Source organism: Taurulus bubalis, assembly GCF_910589615.1.
Source record: "Taurulus bubalis genome assembly, chromosome: 9".
Classification (NCBI taxonomy): Eukaryota; Metazoa; Chordata; class Actinopteri; order Perciformes; family Cottidae; genus Taurulus; species Taurulus bubalis.
In genome coordinates, this window is record NC_136597.1 from 18,328,942 (window position 1) to 18,347,517 (window position 18,576).

The window sequence follows — 18,576 nt, forward strand, 5'->3', positions numbered from 1 at the left end:
ACTACTACTGCACTACTACACACCAGCCTCCCCAGTAGGTAAGACCCAACTATTTCATCTCCTCCTATCAAACACTAGCTGACTCAGGAAACAGGACATTGAGCTAAAGTTTTGGTGTTTGTCACAAAAGGTGTCAGCTGTAGAAATAGACTTCCTGCCTAATCTTTCTGCTAAACCAACAACGTGTAGTACATAGAACTTAGTAAATGTTTGTTACCTTCACCTTGTCTTCATTTTCCAGAAGTCCTTCACTCCTCGGCTGCAGACTGAGCTGAGGAGCATCTCTCGCATCAATGGATTTGCGTAAACGGGTTTGGAGTATCTGCGCAGCGGTTGGCTTGGTGCTCATAGTCAGTGAACGTAAGTACACTACAGCTGCACTTCAGTCAGCTACTCGGTTAACCTCTAAAAGTGCAGATTAAAGTCGACATATCTTGAACAGAGTCCCGCTGTGAAATAACCTGGGAGGTTCCTCGTTTCGACGGCTGGTACAACAGTTTGGGATATCCCAAACGCGGAGCAGTCGGTAAGTTTCACGTTTGCAGTTTGCAGCAGCAGCAGTTTACCGCCTGCCAACACTCTGTACTTGTGCTCGCGCAGGTTCTCACCTTGTGCGCCTCGTGCCTGCGCATTACTGGGACGGAGTCTACCAACCTGTCCAGGAGCCGCTTCGTCCAAACCCCCGCAGACTGAGCAACCTGCTGGCCAGGGGCCCCTCCGGGTTGCCCTCGACACGCAACCAGACCGTGCTCTCTCTGTTCTTTGGTAAATATGCCAGGCAGTGCGTTGCATTGAAGTGCACTATCAAAAAATATGAAATCAGAGAGCCGAATTGACCCATGCTGAACTTTTGTTGTGAGGGTGCAGTCATATCTTACCGAAATGCAAGTGCAAGATTTTATATACAAGATTGTAATACTTTCACTGTTGCTAATGTGATATTTATATTAAGTAACCAACTCCTTGATTTAACATTTTACAAATGCATATTGCAAATTAAATTATTGGACAGGTATTTAATTCATGTTATTCATGTTATCTGATCTGTCTTTTGTTCCAGAGCCAAAACAAAATCAAACAAATGTAACACTCAGATTCCAGATAGATGTTTTTTGTAGTGATGGTTTGTTCATTCTTCTTTTACTTCCCAGGTTATCATGTTTCTTTTGAAATGTTTGACTCAAGAAGTCCTGGGTGTCCACCTGAGTTCATGAACATCCCAGTCCCAGAAGGTGACCCCTACTTTGACCCCAATGCCACTGGAAAAGTCCTGCTGCCCTTCCAGAGAGGACCGTGGGACAAAGAGTCGGGCCAGAGCCCCAATAATCCTCGCACACAGGTATCAATCTGAATTAAATAAAAACAGTACATATGAACAGTAAATTAAGACCTGTAGCAGCACTGAAAGGCAGTTTACATTATTTGTACCCAACATTTCCACTTTTCCTTAAGTGCAGTAATTTTAGAAAAAATAAACATGACACATGCAGGTCAACTTGGTGACAGCATGGATAGATGGCAGCTCCATATATGGTCCCTCCACGTCCTGGTCTGACTCCCTGAGAAGCTTCTCTGGAGGGCTCTTGACTTCGGGCCCTGAGTGGAACATGCCAAAGCAGGCCACAGGACACAGTCACATGTGGAGCGCCGCTGACCCCTCAACAGGAAACCATGGACCTTTTGGGCTTTTTGGTGAGACATTTTATATACTTCAGATCTGACCTGAAACACTGTTTTCATTATAAGTAATTTGATTGTCCACTGAGTACCAGACACTGGTGTTTAAGCTCATCTCATCATTGAGCTCAACCCAAAACAATGGAGCCCGTGACATTTAATGTTTGGAGGCCCAAACTCAACAGCAATGTCTCTCCAAGTTTACAAAAATCTGCCTGCAACAATTATTTTCTCTTAAAGAAATGTCAGTGAGGACATTATTACACACACAAATTGCATATGATAGATCTGCAAATCTGATCCAAAACTATCCGGAGGCACAGATTTAAATATGTTGTATCGCTTGTTTGGCTGAACTATAAACAATCAGGTACCTGAACAGTTTTTTACACTGTATGTGGTAATAGTAACATTACTGCAAGCACCTGAACTCAAGCGGCAAGAATTTCGTGCAAATATTATTTCCCCGATCAGGGTTGCAGCCTGAGAGGCTTAGTCAAAAGAGGCCCTGCCTGACGTGAGCTATGACTCTTTAATTATTGGGTTAATGGCTTGTCACACTCACCGCAGTAAATCCCTCTCTCTATAGCACAGAGGATGTCGTACAGTTGTCGTGGAACCAGTGTTTTGTTGCTTGTGTTTGGAAAAGGTGTGTAGTTATTATGTGGGGGTGAAGGCGGAGGATCTTCTGATGTTGTCACCGCTCTGTTGTCACGTCCTTAAAAACAAACAGCCAAATTATCAATCCATTTGTGGTCACAGATCCTCATCAATAAAGGTAATGGGAGGGTGTCACGACTGAAACATTTTCAGTAGTTTGTATTTTGTATGAAAAACACATTAAATAAACAGCCTCTTCTCTGTTTATTGTGTTAGTGATGTTGATTCATATGGAGCAGAATTCCCTATAATTTGTGCCATCTTCCATGTGCAGAGTTGGGAAATGCCTGGGCCAATGAGAACGTGTTCACAGCAGCAGAGGGGATTATCTGGTTTCGGTACCACAATTATGTAGCTTCCAAACTGCATAAGGAACACCCAGAGTGGTCAGACGAAAAGCTGTTTCAAAACGCCAGGAAGACCGTTGTTGCCACATTCCAGGTAGGAGGAAAAAGTCTCCATGCAATCCTCCCGCCACTCAGGCTAATGCTTTTATTTGCACTCTGGAGAGCGAAGTTGTATCAATGCTGGATGGTTGTGATTGTATTAATGAAATTGGGAATGACACTGTCCTGAACAACATTACACACACATTAATTACATTTGCTTCTATTAACACAATAGGTAACTAACTGCAATCAAACTATGTTTTTTGTCATATCAAAACCAAAATGGCAAGAGAAACGCACCTTAAAAGGAGGAAAATACGTATATTATCATCATACAATCATGTTTAGTTTGAGTTGATTCAGAAAAGCTGCAATAACTTTGATCCCTGCTGTTTTTCCACACAGAATATTGCTCTCTACGACTGGCTGCCTGGATATCTTGGAGACGAAAAGCTTCCTCCTTACTCAGGTAAGACTCAGCCAGAGTGCGTGTACGTACAAGTGGAGGGGAACAAGTAATGCACTGCTGACCACAAGCCGTGGTCAGGTGAGCTACCGTTGTTGGTGTTCGACAAATATGTGCTCCGTCAGCAAAGCATCACCCTGAGTCTCCTTCTTCTGCTGAATAAGCACCCGCAGCTGTAGAAAGTTAAAGGGACAATGGTCAGATGAGCCCATCATTGACCATTTAATCTTCATTTTCATATTCACTCTGCTTATGTTGCCTCAGGTTGAACTTTTGGATGATGGCATAGGGTGTTTGCATGCATGGGGATTGTTTCAGCTTGCAAGTTATTTTGTTCTTGTATTGGTTTGACTTTTCTTTTTTTTTTTTTTTCTGTACACAGGTTACCAGAAGTTTGTTGATCCAGGGGTCTCTCCTGAGTTTCAGGCTGCCATACGATTTGGCATCACTATGGCCCCACCTGGTGTTTACATGAGGTACTATTATATTTTTCAGTTGACAGTGAAAAATCAAAGCTCACAATGTTAGTGAATTGCCAATGGACTGCTGTGAAATGTGTCAGACACCATCTAAAAAAATATGATGTACTAATTATTAGAAATCAAACCCACTGCATCGACTCTCCTTTTTCCTACAGAAACAGAACCTGCCATTTTAGGAAGCTTGTCAACATAGATGGCAGCTCATCACCAGCAATGCGTCTTTGTAACAGCTTTTGGAAACGTCAGGTAGATTATGATCATACTTCTGCATGTTCAAATTGACATGTGTACTCATTTAAACACTATGATTTCATCACCAAAAACTGTCTCTCCACCACTGTCTGACACAAAGTATTTCATGTTAGTTGTAAAATTATTTTTTTCTAAATGAGAGCAGGTAAGGAAGTTACATTTAGTACAATTCATTTAGTATGGAGACTTTGTAAGTGCTGAGGGAAAACAGCTCTAAAATGATTTTAATCAGGATCTTTGTGGCTTCAGAGGCAGAAAAGTAAAACAATGTGGACTTTGACTTCAAATGAGTCTGTCTGGAGACGTGTTTGGCCAGTTAATTCCGAATCACTTTCCATGTATTTCTTTATATTCTCGTCCATAAATTCTTCGTTATGTTCATTTAAAAGTTAGTGTTTGTCTCATGAATATCTGTTGAATTGGAGATAGAGCAAGCAAATAAGATGTAATATGTTTGTGTAATTTGAATGGCCACACACACATCATCATGTTTGAATGCTTTGGTCAATCTGTTTCCAGACAGGCGATGACAAGATGACAAGCCAGGACATAGACGACCTCCTCATGGGCATGGCTTCACAGATTGCAGAGAAAGAAGACAATGTTGTTGTGGAGGACCTAAGAGGTGATTAATCATCCTCATGCGTTGCATATATCAGAAATCAGAAACAGATTTTCAAATGCAAGGTGGTGATTCTGTCTTGGTGTTGCAGAAGTACAACATAAGTCAAGCAATCATAAATATATCATGAGAATCTGTATTACAATCACTATGAACATGTATTCAAGTTATAAAGTAATATTCACAGCTTTGATCTCATTTGCAACTTGACAGACTTCATGTACGGACCCCTGCGGTTCACTCGGTCAGATTTGGTGGCCAGCACCATCCAGAGAGGAAGAGACTTTGGCCTGCGTAGTTACACTGAGCTCAGAAAAGCTCTGGATCTTCCTCCTGTCAAGACCTTTGAAGACATAAATCCTGAGCTCAACAGCACCAACCCACAGGTACAAATATTTAAACAAAGATTGATCCACCTGCATAAAACTAGTGAATTAAAGTGTGTTCTTTTGTCCAACAGTTGCTCAACAATTTTGCAGAACTGTACGGCAGAGACGTCTCAAAACTGGAGCTCTTCCCCGGAGGACTGCTGGAGTCTTTTGATGGTCCGGGTCCAGTTTTCTCCGCAATAATCTTGGACCAGTTTGAACGCATCAGAAACGGAGACCGCTTCTGGTTCGAGAACAAACAGAATGGGTAAGCTCCTCTCTGAAGGACTTAAAATAGCAACACATTGTGCTATTTGGTCCTACAATATTATGTGATTTACCTCATATGCAGATCATCGCACTTCAGTTGTGATCTTTGGGGTGTTTTCCAGTTTATTTACAGATGAGGAGATTGAGCTGATCCGCAATGTGACTTTTCACGACGTTCTCATCGCAGTCATAAGTGCAGAAACCACTGATATACAAAATAATGTGTTCTTCTGGAAAGATGGTAAATTGTGTATTTGATTTATAAAAAAAACTAGGATTTTGTTCTAATCAGTGATATAATATTTAAAGGATGGATGAATAAACTCTCTGTTACCATAGGTGACCCTTGTCCTCAGCCCGCACAGCTGAACGCATCAATGCTCCATCCCTGCACTAATGCTACCAAACTTGATTACTTTGACGGGAGCCGTGCTGGCTTTGGGATATTTATCATTATTCTGTTCTTCTTTCCTGTCGGTCAGTATCACAAATCCATCTTCTGCACAGCAATAATTCTAATTTCAGCGGTTTAGTTGAGGAAAATGATAATCCAATTGGATTATTCTACTTCCACAGTTAGTTTTCTGGTGGCCTGCATGGTGGCGTATCTCCGCAAGTACAGGTACAGGAAGTTTCAGAGAAGAAGAAAAACCGGTGACAGAACAGAGGAGCCAGCTGTTGGAATCACGGGTACGTAATCCAGGGGGATTAAAAAAAATACTTCTAACACTTCTAACCTTTTGTCAATTTAGCCACCCTGCGCCTATTAACAGACTGAAAATCTTCAACTTTTTTTTTTAACGTTTCCTTAATTATCTCCGGAACACAGCGTTGTTTAACTTCATTTCCCATAGATGAAGTGATTTTTTCCATTTTCTAATCGAACGGCACAGTTTCTTTTACTAAAAATAGGTGGCAAGACCCCTAAACTTCGTTTTCCTGTGATTTGCAGATTCCGATTATTTAGGCCATACAGGTGTCTTATTAGTATGTGGGATGTTGGTAAGGGTCTGAACCATGGAGTTTGTACAAGTCGGCGACCGCTCCAAAAGACATATTTGAGAAATCTTGCTTAGATCGTGCTGGATGTTCATAGTTATGATCAAAATATGTTATTACAGTAATCTTTTTGAAAATATAAAAAAAATTCACAAATAAAATCTGAAAGAAATGATATAAAATAATACAAGTAATAAAACTCAATGGGGTTCATACGACTACTTGAACACGGGGAACAAACGTACAGAAGGAAAAACGACCCATATGTGGGCCTGTTGGAGTTAAAAAGGCTAATAGTGCCCAATGTTAGTTAAAACATAAACATTGTAAGGTTTTACAACTGACTCAATGTCAATTACTACTAAACGTCAGCTGACCATCAGCATCTATGATTTACTGCAGCGCTGGCCTGCAGCAGCCAGTATGTATGTCACATGATATCAACACAATTATAAAACTGAGCTGATTATATGCATTTAGGACCTTTCATGAATAATATATCCTGTCAGATACATAACCCAACCTATAAACACTGCAACAATTGATAATCCATTATTCAAATGCAATAGTAAAACCAAACTGGTCATTATTACTGGTCGTTATTTTACACCTGCAGTCCTCATCATCATCCAGAATCATGTCTTGCACCATTCTACTTTTGCTTTCCAGCCCATGAGTGGCAGGGCCATAAAAAACCTCTGCATCCCGTCAGCGTGGAGCTCGATGAGAGGAGAAAGCTGCAGCTCTTTGACAGATCTGGATCCCCTCACCGCTGCCTCAATCTGGGCAACCAGGACTACCTAGACATCCATCTCTCCAACGACAAGCACCAGAAATCTCTAATGCTCAAAGTATCAAAAGAGTACGACCTGGTGAGCAGCTGGAAATGGGGGCGGGAGGGATTTCCCCTTTTAGCTACAGAAAAAGCTGCAATGTAATTCAAGTTGTAGGGAAAAAAGTGTTTTTTTTTTAATGTTGTTACTGTTGCATTTCGTCTCAGCATGAACATCAAATTCATCAAATGCTTTTTCTCTTTACCAGTGACGTTATTTTGCACCTCATTCAATCGATGATGCAAGCATGATTCTGCAGATGTACCTGATCTGAATCACTTTTATCTCACTCCAGTCCTGTTTTTCTTCTCCTGTCTGCACATCCAGGTGCTGTTTTTTGATGACGAGAGCAAACGTGCAGCATTTGTCAAGTATCTGTGCCTGAGGGTGACAGACCTCGCGCAGGAGATTAGAGTGATGGAGATGAGAGAGAGGGAACTGCTGAAAGAGGCTTTAACCAAAGAGCAGAGGGCTCAGATTGTGGAAACTTTCATTCGACACGCTTTCTCTAAGGTACCATCAGCCTCTGGATGTTTACCTCATCCTCCGCTCTGTTACAGCGGCAGCAGATTAAGCTCGGCCACATCATGTCGTCAAACCTTGTTTGAGGTCAAAATTCGGTCCGACCTCCAGCCAAAATAACTAATTGTTGGTCTTGATGGTGACCTCATCTGTGATGGACAAACAGTAACCTCAGTTAACGTCGTGATATTACTAATGACATACCCTCTGGTTCAAAGGTCTTGGAAATAGAGAAGTGTGACGCTGGGGACATGAGTGGCGTTTCCCGCAAGAAAGCCAGAGAGGTTCTCCAGTGTGAGCTGACAGCGGCTGAGTTTGCTGATGCGCTCGGCATCAAGCCCGACTCCTTATTTGTAGACTCCATGTTCACGCTCGCTGATAAAGATGGAAACGGTTACCTCTCCTTCCAAGAGTTCCTTGATGTGATGGTTATCTTTATGAAAGGTAAAATGCAGGACTCCAAAGGGCTGTGTTGTGTATCTAGGTGTGCTACTATCTAAACCGTGCAAAACATGTACATTTAAATTTGATTTTTATTCCAGATGGATGGAGTGAATTATTTATTTTTTCAGCACTCGTTTAAAAAGAACAAAACTGATGCTCATATATTTTCAATGACGATTTCTTTCCGTGACTAGCTGGACATTTTAGCAGACATTTTTATATTAGAAAATCATAACAATTTATGAATTTATTAAACGGCATTTACAACATTTGAAACTTTCTAGTGGATGATCTACTGTAACGGAACACATGAAATCAGTTGAACAATTCAATGATTCAAGTGAGGTAAAGTGGAGGTTTTACAGATTGATGTAATGTAGCTCTAGACAGGAGTGGGCAATGTCAGATATTGTCTGAATGTCAGATAAAAAGGTTGATGTCAGGATCAATCTCGTCCTACATTATGTCATTAACGATGTTTGTATTTATTCAGGGTCTCCTGAGGAAAAATCTAAACTGCTGTTCTCCATGAATGACATTGGCGGAACTGGTTTCTTATCAAAAGAGGAGTTTGCCAGGATGCTCAGGTTTGATCAATATTTTCTCTTTTTTTTCATGACTGCACCAAGTTCTTTTTTCTGTCTGATGCTTCATCTTTGGCCTTTTGTGCTGCAGGTCTTTCATTGAAATCTCAAATGGTGCTCTGTCAAAGAGCCAGGCAGAGGACGGCATCAAGGCAATGATGCAGGCAGCAGGCTTTGATGACAAGGAGAAAATCACATGGGAGGACTTCCATTTCCTCCTGCGGGACCACGATGAGGAGCTGCAGTTTGCCCAACTCAATGTCAAAGGTTGGATGAAGTCTTGTCCAAGAAGCTCTTTTCTGTAAAATTTCTTTGGCCTCATCTGATGAAATGAATGTTTCTGCTGTGTGCAGGGATGGAGAAACGGGGGAAGAAGCGGATGAGTCGAGACCAGAGAGTGTCCTTCATCTGTTCAGGAAACAGGTCAGAGAACAGGACACAGGCTGTGATCACTCATCCAGATCACAACTGGTGCTCTGTCGATAAAAACAATGATCCACTGTAGCTTTGTCACTTCCTCATTTCATTTATAGATCCCAAGTGAATATTGTATCCCAGCTTACAATCTTTTTTTTGTTTCAGCAGCAACAAGACAGATGGATTGGAGATACGCAGGCGGAAAAAGTTTGTTCCTTATTCAGTTTTTCTGCTCCTGCAAATGACGATGAGGGGAATATAAGATAACCACAAACAAAATTCCCCATAGAGAACTTAAACATATTAGAAATTCTGAAATTAAGTATGTATAAGAAGGACATAAGCAAACTACAAATGGTTAAAAACCGAGCTGCCAGATTAGCACTCCAGTGTTCAATAAGAACTAACACAGGATATACAGTATGCACTCTCGCCTGTCATAGTTCTCAGTGGAAACTCAACTTCACTATAGCCTTCTCACGTTTTTCAGGAAGGTAGTATTCAATCAGACACCTGAATATTTCTTCAATCAGTTACAATATACATCTAACAGACATAACCATCACACAAGGGACGCTAGCTTAGGTCATTTGATACCTCCAACCCCAAGAACAAACCTTATTACTGCTTGGAATTACATTTGGAATTCACTACCTCCTCATATTAGTCATACTGGTAATAATCTGTCATTTAAAAAACAATTAAAGGCGCACCTCAGGACATTTATCATTTGACGTTTTCCTTTGCTTTTTTCTTGTATAAATTATGGTTGATCTGCATAATTTACATACTAGCCCTTAACTGCACTAGGTATCTGACTGTGCTGAGTTAAATAAAGTATCTTTGTGGCTATTATTTATTGAGGAAACTGTGGTTGTATGGAAAACCATGGCAGCCTGTGGTTTACCAAAATATATGAAGTTGCACATTTGCTGCAACTGCAGTAGAAAGTTAAAGCCTTACACCCTATTTCCTGAATATGATCTAAAGCTCCACAGCTAAATGAGAAGAAGAGTATCCTCTGAGTAAAAATGGATGATAGTTTTTAATATTTTCAGGTCAGGTGTCAACACTCCAAATGTCTATGTGAAGCCCAAGCGTGAGCAGTACATAAGGAATCCAATCCAACAAAAGATCCAACACTTCAAACGTTTCATTGAGAATTATCGCCGTCATATCGTCTGCTTCACCATCGTGTACGGCATCGCAGCCGGCGTGGCACTCGAAAGATGTTACTGTGAGTAGAAATCATTCCTCTCCTTGTTCAGCTTCCTCACTATGTTAATATGTTAAAGTTGTTTGACTCTCAGCATCATACCTTTCTTTTCTGACCCAACTAAAATATGTTTTCAGACTACAGTTTGCAGGCCGAAGCGACAGGCATCCCCCAGACTTCACTGGTGGGCATCGTTGTCGCCCGTGGCTCGGCCGCCTCCATCTCCTTCCTGTTTCCCTACATGCTCCTCACTGTGTCTCGCAACCTCATCACACTGTGCCGGGAGACATTCCTCAACCGCTACATCCCCTTCGACGCAGCCATTGATTTCCACCGCTTCATGGCTATGACCGCCATCCTTCTTTCAGGTTGGTAGCCCGGAGGAGATGAAAGCCGAGAGTGATGGTGGAAGGTTCAATTCTGATGTCTTCACCTGAAAATGTGCGTGAGCTTACTTCTATTTCTGTTCCAACTGTAGTTGTTCATAGTTTGGGCCATGTGTTCAACATCTACATCTTCTCCGTCAGCAACCTCAGCATCCTGTCTTGTCTGTTCCCCAAAGTCTTTTCCAACAACGGGTATTGTTTGATATATCTGCCTGACTATAGCAGCTATTTGTACACTTTGTGGAGAGTTCTGTGTGCTGATTCTCACTGTTTGTTTCATGTTAGGTCTGAACTTCCTCTGAAGTGGTCGTGGTGGTTCTTTCAAACCGTTCCAGGTACTATAGGAAACAGTTTTTATGACCTCCAGTGGTACATGGAGTGCTTGTTATATTATGCTTTAATCCTGTTTTTTGCTCTTTGTCCTTTTCCTAGGAATGACTGGTGTATTGCTGCTTTTTACTTTAGCATTCATGTATGTTTTTGCCTCACACTATTTCCGTCGCATCAGCTTTCGTGGATTTTGGATCACACATTACTTCTACATTGTTGTATACATTCTAGTAAGTACTTTTCAGACTTTAAAGTACCCCAAATGCTCTCTGCAGTCAGCTGGCTTCCATCATGAGAGGCAGTTTTTACGAATAATGTGATGCTGGCTTTGTCAACAGACAGTTGTTCATGGCAGCTTCGCCCTGCTCCAAGAGCCCCGTTTCTACATCTACCTAATTCCACCTGCGCTGCTTTTTCTGCTGGACAAACTGATCAGCTTGAGCAGAAAGAAACTGGAGATCCCGGTGCTCAGAGCTGAACTGCTGCCTTCAGGTGAATCTTCTGGAAAATCTTCAAAATGTCTTGTTATTCTGTGTCTCTCCTTGATTTTAGTCTTCGCTAACTGTCACTTTTTCATTATCTTTAGTGAAATCGGGTAATGATTGCATGCATTGTGCATTCGAGTTCACACTTCCCTTGGCTTTCCCACCTGTAGGTGTGACACATCTGGAGTTCAAGCGACCACAGGGCTTCGTGTATCGTTCAGGCCAGTGGGTTCGTATCGCATGCCTGATGTTGGACACAGATGAGTACCACCCTTTCACACTGACATCAGCCCCGCACGAAGAGACGCTGAGCCTGCACATCCGAGCTGTGGGGCCCTGGACCAGCCAGCTCAGAGACCTCTACGCCGAAGAAAGCCTGCTCGAGCTCGGAGACTATCCAAAGGCAGGTTAACCTCATCAACAGGTGTTCTACAGCTCATATGACCTTGATATGAATATCAGCACCTATTGTCCTTCATCTCTACAGAATCAGCAACTCCTTGCCCTTTAAAAAATAACAATAATAATATTTATTCATTATTTTCTGCATAAATATGTTTAAAAGTCAAGAGTCTGATCAACCTCTTTAGAAAGATTAAGACCTAAAGCATCCAAATATGCAATAATAATCACAATAAACACAAGCAATGACATGTTTTCAAGCCTTTACAGTCCAAAAATCATGTTTTTCGGTTCAGAAATAAAGAAATGAGCAATTTTTGGTCGCACCATGAGCTATGTGTACTTAAAATGACCGTTTTCTTCCGCGTGTGTCATCTGACGCGCTTTCAGATGCGTTTGAGGGACAATGACAAAACACAGAGAAAAAATCAAGAAAAAACAGCTGTTGCTTTCTCGCAGCTCGCGACGTCAATACTTTACAAACAGTAAAGTCCAACTAATGGAAGATTCGTACAGTCTCTACGGTTACAGACGTAGAGACTCCGACGCGAAATCCGCCGTTGTTAGGGGTACTCAATTAGTTAAATAGTGAAACGTTGTAATCGCTCAGTCATGTTGAGGAGTTAACGTAATTACATAATTATACAAATATATCGATCTTTTTTTTAAAATGTAGTCCATCGTTTCTCTTCTCACAAGGGTTTACAATACTTTAGCCGTTTCAATTTATTAGAGCGGACCTGTGGTTGATGATCTAGAAGCGTTTGAGTTTTTTAAAACTCACTTCCTCATTTTCGAAAAATCTGTAAAAAAATAGCTTCAGGACGATCAGCATTTTTTAGTGTGTAAATAGTGTAATATAGTTCTCCATTCTTTGTGTTTTTATGATATTTATATTGTATTTTATCCTAAGCTGTATTTGGATGGTCCCTTTGGTGAGGGTCATCAGGAGTGGATTGACTTTGAGGTGTCTGTTCTGGTGGGAGGAGGAATTGGAGTCACCCCATTCACCTCCATCCTAAAAGACCTGGTGTTCAAGTCCTCCATCAAGTCCAAGATTCAGTGTAAAAAGGTAACTCTTAAAAACCAACAATACATGTTGTCTTGAATCTATCCCCGAGGCATTATTGATTTGTACAAGAAGCTCACTCTTTCTCTCTCGAACATTCCCTGGTTGTTTGAAGGTGTATTTCATCTGGGTGACACGAACACAGCGCCAGTTTGAGTGGGTGTCCGACATCATCAGGGAGGTGGAGGAGATGGACACCCAGGAGCTGATCTCAGTCCACACCTACATCACGCAGGTGGCCGAAAAGTTCGACCTCCGCACCACCATGCTGGTGAGATCCAAGTGTAATAATTCCACATAACAATTCATTTGAATGTTTACTTCCAAATAAGTGCTTTATTTCAGTAATAGTTCAATATTTTGGGAAATAAGTACCTTGTCTTTATAGCTGGGAGTTAGATGAGAGGATTGTTCTCACTCTCAAATATAATGATAATTATGAAGCTATAGCCAGCAGTTGGTTAGCTTAGCTTAGCTTAGCGTGAAGACTGGAAACATGATGAAACAGCTAGCCTGGCTCCGCCAAAGACAAACAAATATGCCTACTAGCTCTATAAAAATGGTTGCATACATATGATAACATCACATAAAAACTCAACTTCTTGTTTACAGATTAAAATAAACAAGATATAACGTGTTCCACTTTGTCTAGTCTTAATGAGAAGCTAAGCTAACCGGCTGCTGGCTGTTCATATTTAGCAGAGTGACACTGATCTTCTTATTAAACCCTCGGGAAGAAAGCAGATAACATATTTCCTCAAACTATTCTTCCAATAGTAATGAAATCCACCACTGATCCCTCACCCTTGTCTTTCGACAGTACGTGTGTGAGCGCCACTTTCAGAAGGTGTCGAGCCGCAGTCTCTTTACCGGCCTGCGCTCCGTCACTCACTTCGGCCGGCCGCCTCTGGTGTCCTTTCTCAGCTCACTGCAGGAAGTTCACCCCGAGGTCAGTCCTTCATCCATCTTCAGCTATCTCGTGTTTGTCTGAAACATTGCCCAATACATCAGCATACTTTTCACCTTGTATTACTCTGTGTAGGTAGGGAAAATGGGTGTATTCAGCTGCGGACCACCTGGACTGACCAAGAACGTGGAGAAAGCGTGCCAGAGGATGAACAAGAGGGACCAGGCCCATTTTATACATCACTATGAGAACTTCTGACTTGCCTCTTGGCATTGGACTACATGGTTGCAGAACGAAAGATGAGACACTTTACAATGGAGAATACAAGTTACTACAGCAGTTAATGACAAAATCACACCATCACAGAGCCAATGTAGGAAGTTTTGATTTAATGTAATGTCTACCGATCAAATGTGTCTTCTTCTTAACATCTATATTCTCTATTCATAAATATAATTGTTATACATTTATTTCAAACAGTCATGGATGAGATTTGTCCTTTATTATATCACAAAACCTACATGATTATAGTCACAAGATATATCAAATCATTTTTAATCATCATGCAAGTTTTCATTTGCTGTTTGACTCAATTATTTAACGGTCGTTGCCTGTAATGCCATGTCTTTGTTCGATTGATTTAGTGTCTTTGATTTCTTGTTTTTTGTTTCAAATATGTGGACAAATAAAATCACATTTTACAATAGATTTGTCACCCGTTCTTGTCAGAAGGACATTGTGAGTCCCACATTCATAACAGCTGCTGTAAATGCCTTGTCTTTGTAGTACATTAGATTATTTAAGGACCAATGGAATTTTGTGCAGGTGAAGTCTCTTAATTCTGCTGTTGGCTCCTTCTGGTGCTTCTAGCTTGTGGACTAAAATTACACTTGAATTAAAACACACTCCTAAATTTGATTTGTTGGTTTAGTGATAAGACAGACAGCTCCTCCACCCAAAACAATTATAATAAAGTAAATATGGTGATTTTCTGAATTCTTCCTTGGTGCCACATGGATTTATGAGTTATTTATGAGTTAAACCTCGATACCATCATTCTTTGACGAACTGTATTTTGCACATGTATGTGTTTGATATTTGCACAATGGGCTGTTTACGTTTATTTGTTTATCACATACACTCAAGATAATGTATGCAGGGTGTCTGGGTCGATATCATGGAGGCTTAGTGAAACTTCCTAAGAAGAATAAAAGCAACAAGCTTACTCAGTCAGGTAGTTGTATGTTCTGTTTGAATGTAATCTGAGCGTTACAAGGAAGGAGACTGCACTTCAATTTACTTCAACGTGTGTGACAAGTGTGTGTTATCAGGAAAAAACATACAGTGAGACAATTAACCTCTAGTTGCCCCTGAGGCCTCAGGGAGTGTCCCCATTCAATACAAAATACATAAATCAATTACAAGAATTAATCTGCACGCTGTGCTGTTTTTTTCTTTACTTCTATTTACTCAGGGTAGTTTCAATCGGAGCAATTTTCAGGAACGCCCTGGTCTGGTCACACTGACACAAGCCCAGTTCAACCTGATGTGGTGGCCACCGCCTCAATCAAAAGCATTGCGCCCTTAACATTACACCCTTCTCTGCATTCCCTGCATTTTCTTTAGGGCAGCTGCCCACCTTTAACTCTATAGAGACTGTGTCTGTCCCACGGCCACTTAAATTCATTAAATTAAAAGTAACCAAAAGAGGAGTTATAGAAAATAACCTCCCAAAGGTTAACACCACTATTGCAAAAGTGCAACATGATAGGAGAGTTAAGTGTGGACTCCTAAATATTAGGTCTTTGTCTTCTAAAGCTGTATTAGTAAATTAATTAATATCAGATACTGATATTGATGAGTTGTGACTTACTGAAACCTGGCTGAGACATGAGGAATATGTCAGCCTAAATGAATCTACTCCTCCAAGTCATGTTAATCTGCACATTCCTCGAGGCACCGGCCGAGGAGGTGGAGTAGCTGCCATTTTTGACTTGGGTCTGTTAATGGGTCCTAAACCTGGATTGAACTGCAACTCATTTGAAAGCCTTGTTCTTAGTCTTTCACATCCAACCTGGAAAACAGTACAGCCAATTCTGTTTGTTGTGGTATATCGAGCACCAGGTACGTACTCAGAATTTATTTCAGAATTTTCTGAGTTTTTGTCAAGTTTGGTCCTTAAGACTGATAAGGTTATTGTTGTAGGGGATTTTAATATTCATGTGGATGTCAGCAATGATAGCCTTAGTGTTGCATTTAGCTCATTGTTGGATTCGATTGGCTTCTGTCAGAGAGTACAGGAACCGACTCACTGTTTTAACCACACCCTCGACCATGTTCTTACATATGGCATTGACGTGGAGCATTTAGTAGTGTTTCCACAGAACCCTCTTTTATCAGACCATTTCTTTATAACTTTTGAGTTTATACTACCAGATTGTAGAGCGTTAGGCAAGAGTTTTTACTCCAGATGTCTAACTGATGGTGCTGTTGCTAGATTTAAGAAAGCGATTCCTTCTGTATTTGATTCATTACCATGTCTCAATATAACAGAGGACTCCTGTGCTAACTTTACTCCCTCCCAGATTGATCAGCTTGTCGATGGTGCTACTGGCTCATTGAGAGTGACACTGGACTCGATAGCCCCTCTAAAAAAGAGAATCATTAAGCAAAGGAAGCTCGCTCCATGGTACAACCCTCAGACCCGCATATTGAAGCAAGCATCACGGAAGCTTGAGGGCATATGGCGTTCCAACAGTCTGGAGGAGTCCCGGTGGTTTGGCGGGATAGTCTGAGAACATATAAGAAGGCCCTCCGTAATGCCAGAGGAGCCTACTACTCATCACTAATAGAGAAAAACAAGAGCAACCCTAGGTTTCTCTTTAGCACTGTGGCCAGGCTGGCTGAGAGTCTTAGCTCGGTGGATCCGTGTATTCCTATAGACCTCAGTAGTAATGACTTCATGAACTTCTTCAATGGTAAGATTCTGGCTATTAGAGACAGGATCGTTAATCTCCTGCCCTCGACTACTGCCGGTCCATCCTCAGGTGGGATGGCCATGGAGGAGGCTGTGGGCCCTGCTGTGTGTCTGGATGGATTTTTTACCATCAACCTCGACCAACTGTTTTCAATGGTTTCTACTTCTAAATCGTCTACCTGTCTCCTGGACCCTGTTCCGACTAAGCTGTTTAAGGAAGTTTTACCTTTAGTTAGTGCCTCTCTACTAGATATTATCAATGGGTCTTTACTAACGGCTCATGTACCACAGTCTTTTAAAGTAGCTGTTATTAAACCTCTTCTTAAGAAGCCCACTCTGGATCCAGAGGTGTTGGCTAACTACAGACCTATCTCTAACCTTCCCTTCCTCTCTAAGATACTGGAGAAGGTAGTCGCAAACCAGTTGTGTGACTTTTTACATAACAATAGTTTATTTGAGAAGTTTCAGTCAGGATTTAGAAAGCATCATAGCACAGAGACAGCACTAGTGACAATTACTAATGACCTTCTAGTTGCATCAGATAGGGGACTTGTCTCTGTACTGGTCTTGTTAGACCTAAGTGCAGCGTTTGACATCATTGACCATGACATCTTATTACAGAGACTAGACCAGTTGATTGGTATTAAAGGTACAGCACTAAGTTGGTTTAAGTCGTATTTATCAGATCGATCTCAGTTTGTATTTATAAACGATGAGGCCTCGGTTACTACTGCCGTTCGCCATGGAGTTCCACAGGGTTCTGTGCTTGGACCAATTTTATTCACCTTATATATGCTTCCTTTAGGCAATATTATCAGAAAACACTCAATAAACTTTCACTGTTATGCCGATGATACTCAACTATATCTGTCGATCAAGCCAGATGAAACCCACCAGGTCGCTAAACTTCAAGCGTGTCTTAAAGACATCAAAACCTGGATGACCTGCAACTTCCTGCTGCTGAACTCGGACAAGACTGAAGTTATTTTACTCGGACCAGAACACCTCAGAAATAAAATATCTGATGATATGGTTTCTCTGGATGGCATCGCTCTGGCATCTACCACCACCGTAAGGAATCTCAGAGTTATTTTTGACCAGGACCTGTCCTTTGGCTCTCACGTGAAACAGATCTCAAGGACCGCCTTTTTTCACCTAGGGAACATCTCAAAGATCCGGCACATCCTGTCTCAACACGATGCAGAAACATTGATTCATGCATTTGTTACCTCAAGACTGGATTACTGTAACTCCGTATTATCAGGCTGCTCCGGTAAATCCGATGGATCTCTCCAACTGATCCAGAATGCTGCAGCTCGTGTACTAACGAGGACGCGGAAGAGAGATCACATTACTCCTGTACTAGCTGCTCTCCACTGGCTTCCTGTAAGATCGAGAATCATATTTAAAATCCTTCTCCTTACCTACAAAGCCTTAACTGGTGATGCACCATCATATCTTAAGGACCGTATAGTGCCATATTACCCCACGAGAGCATTACGCTCACTGAATGCAGGGTTACTTGTGGTTCCCAGAGTGTTAAAAAGTAGGTTGGGGGCTAGAGCTTTCAGTTATCGGGCTCCTCTTCTGTGGAATCAGCTACCACTTTCAGTTCGGGGGGCAGGCACGGTCACCTCATTTAAGAGTAGACTTAAGACTTTCCTCTTTGATGGCGCTTATAGTTAGGGCTGTTTCAGGCTTATAGTTAGGGCTGGCTCAGGTTTGCCCTGGTCCAGCCCCTAGATATGCTGCTATAGGCCTAGACTGCTGGGGGACATCTTAGGATACACTGAGCTCCTCCTTTCCTTCTCTTCCTCTT

The 18,576-nt window shown here is 41.5% G+C and overlaps 1 protein-coding gene across 1 annotated transcript; it reads left to right on the plus strand.

The window, feature by feature from the left end:
* Positions 1–293: 293 nt before the first annotated feature.
* Positions 294–14,394, plus strand: duox (dual oxidase; the record flags this gene model as incomplete). Its single annotated transcript, XM_079224228.1, has 33 exons — positions 294–360; positions 443–526; positions 601–765; positions 1,152–1,339; positions 1,491–1,692; positions 2,612–2,778; positions 3,132–3,195; positions 3,575–3,668; positions 3,830–3,920; positions 4,446–4,551; positions 4,762–4,934; positions 5,009–5,184; positions 5,309–5,427; positions 5,526–5,667; positions 5,767–5,876; positions 6,855–7,057; positions 7,346–7,531; positions 7,759–7,984; positions 8,478–8,571; positions 8,660–8,835; positions 8,922–8,991; positions 9,151–9,192; positions 10,044–10,222; positions 10,339–10,569; positions 10,680–10,779; positions 10,873–10,922; positions 11,020–11,147; positions 11,256–11,409; positions 11,573–11,805; positions 12,718–12,876; positions 12,989–13,144; positions 13,694–13,822; positions 13,916–14,394. 33 exons carry the CDS (start codon positions 294–296, stop codon positions 14,036–14,038), a joined length of 4,587 nt encoding a protein of 1,528 aa, XP_079080354.1. The 3' UTR covers positions 14,039–14,394.
* Positions 14,395–18,576: the final 4,182 nt, after the last annotated feature.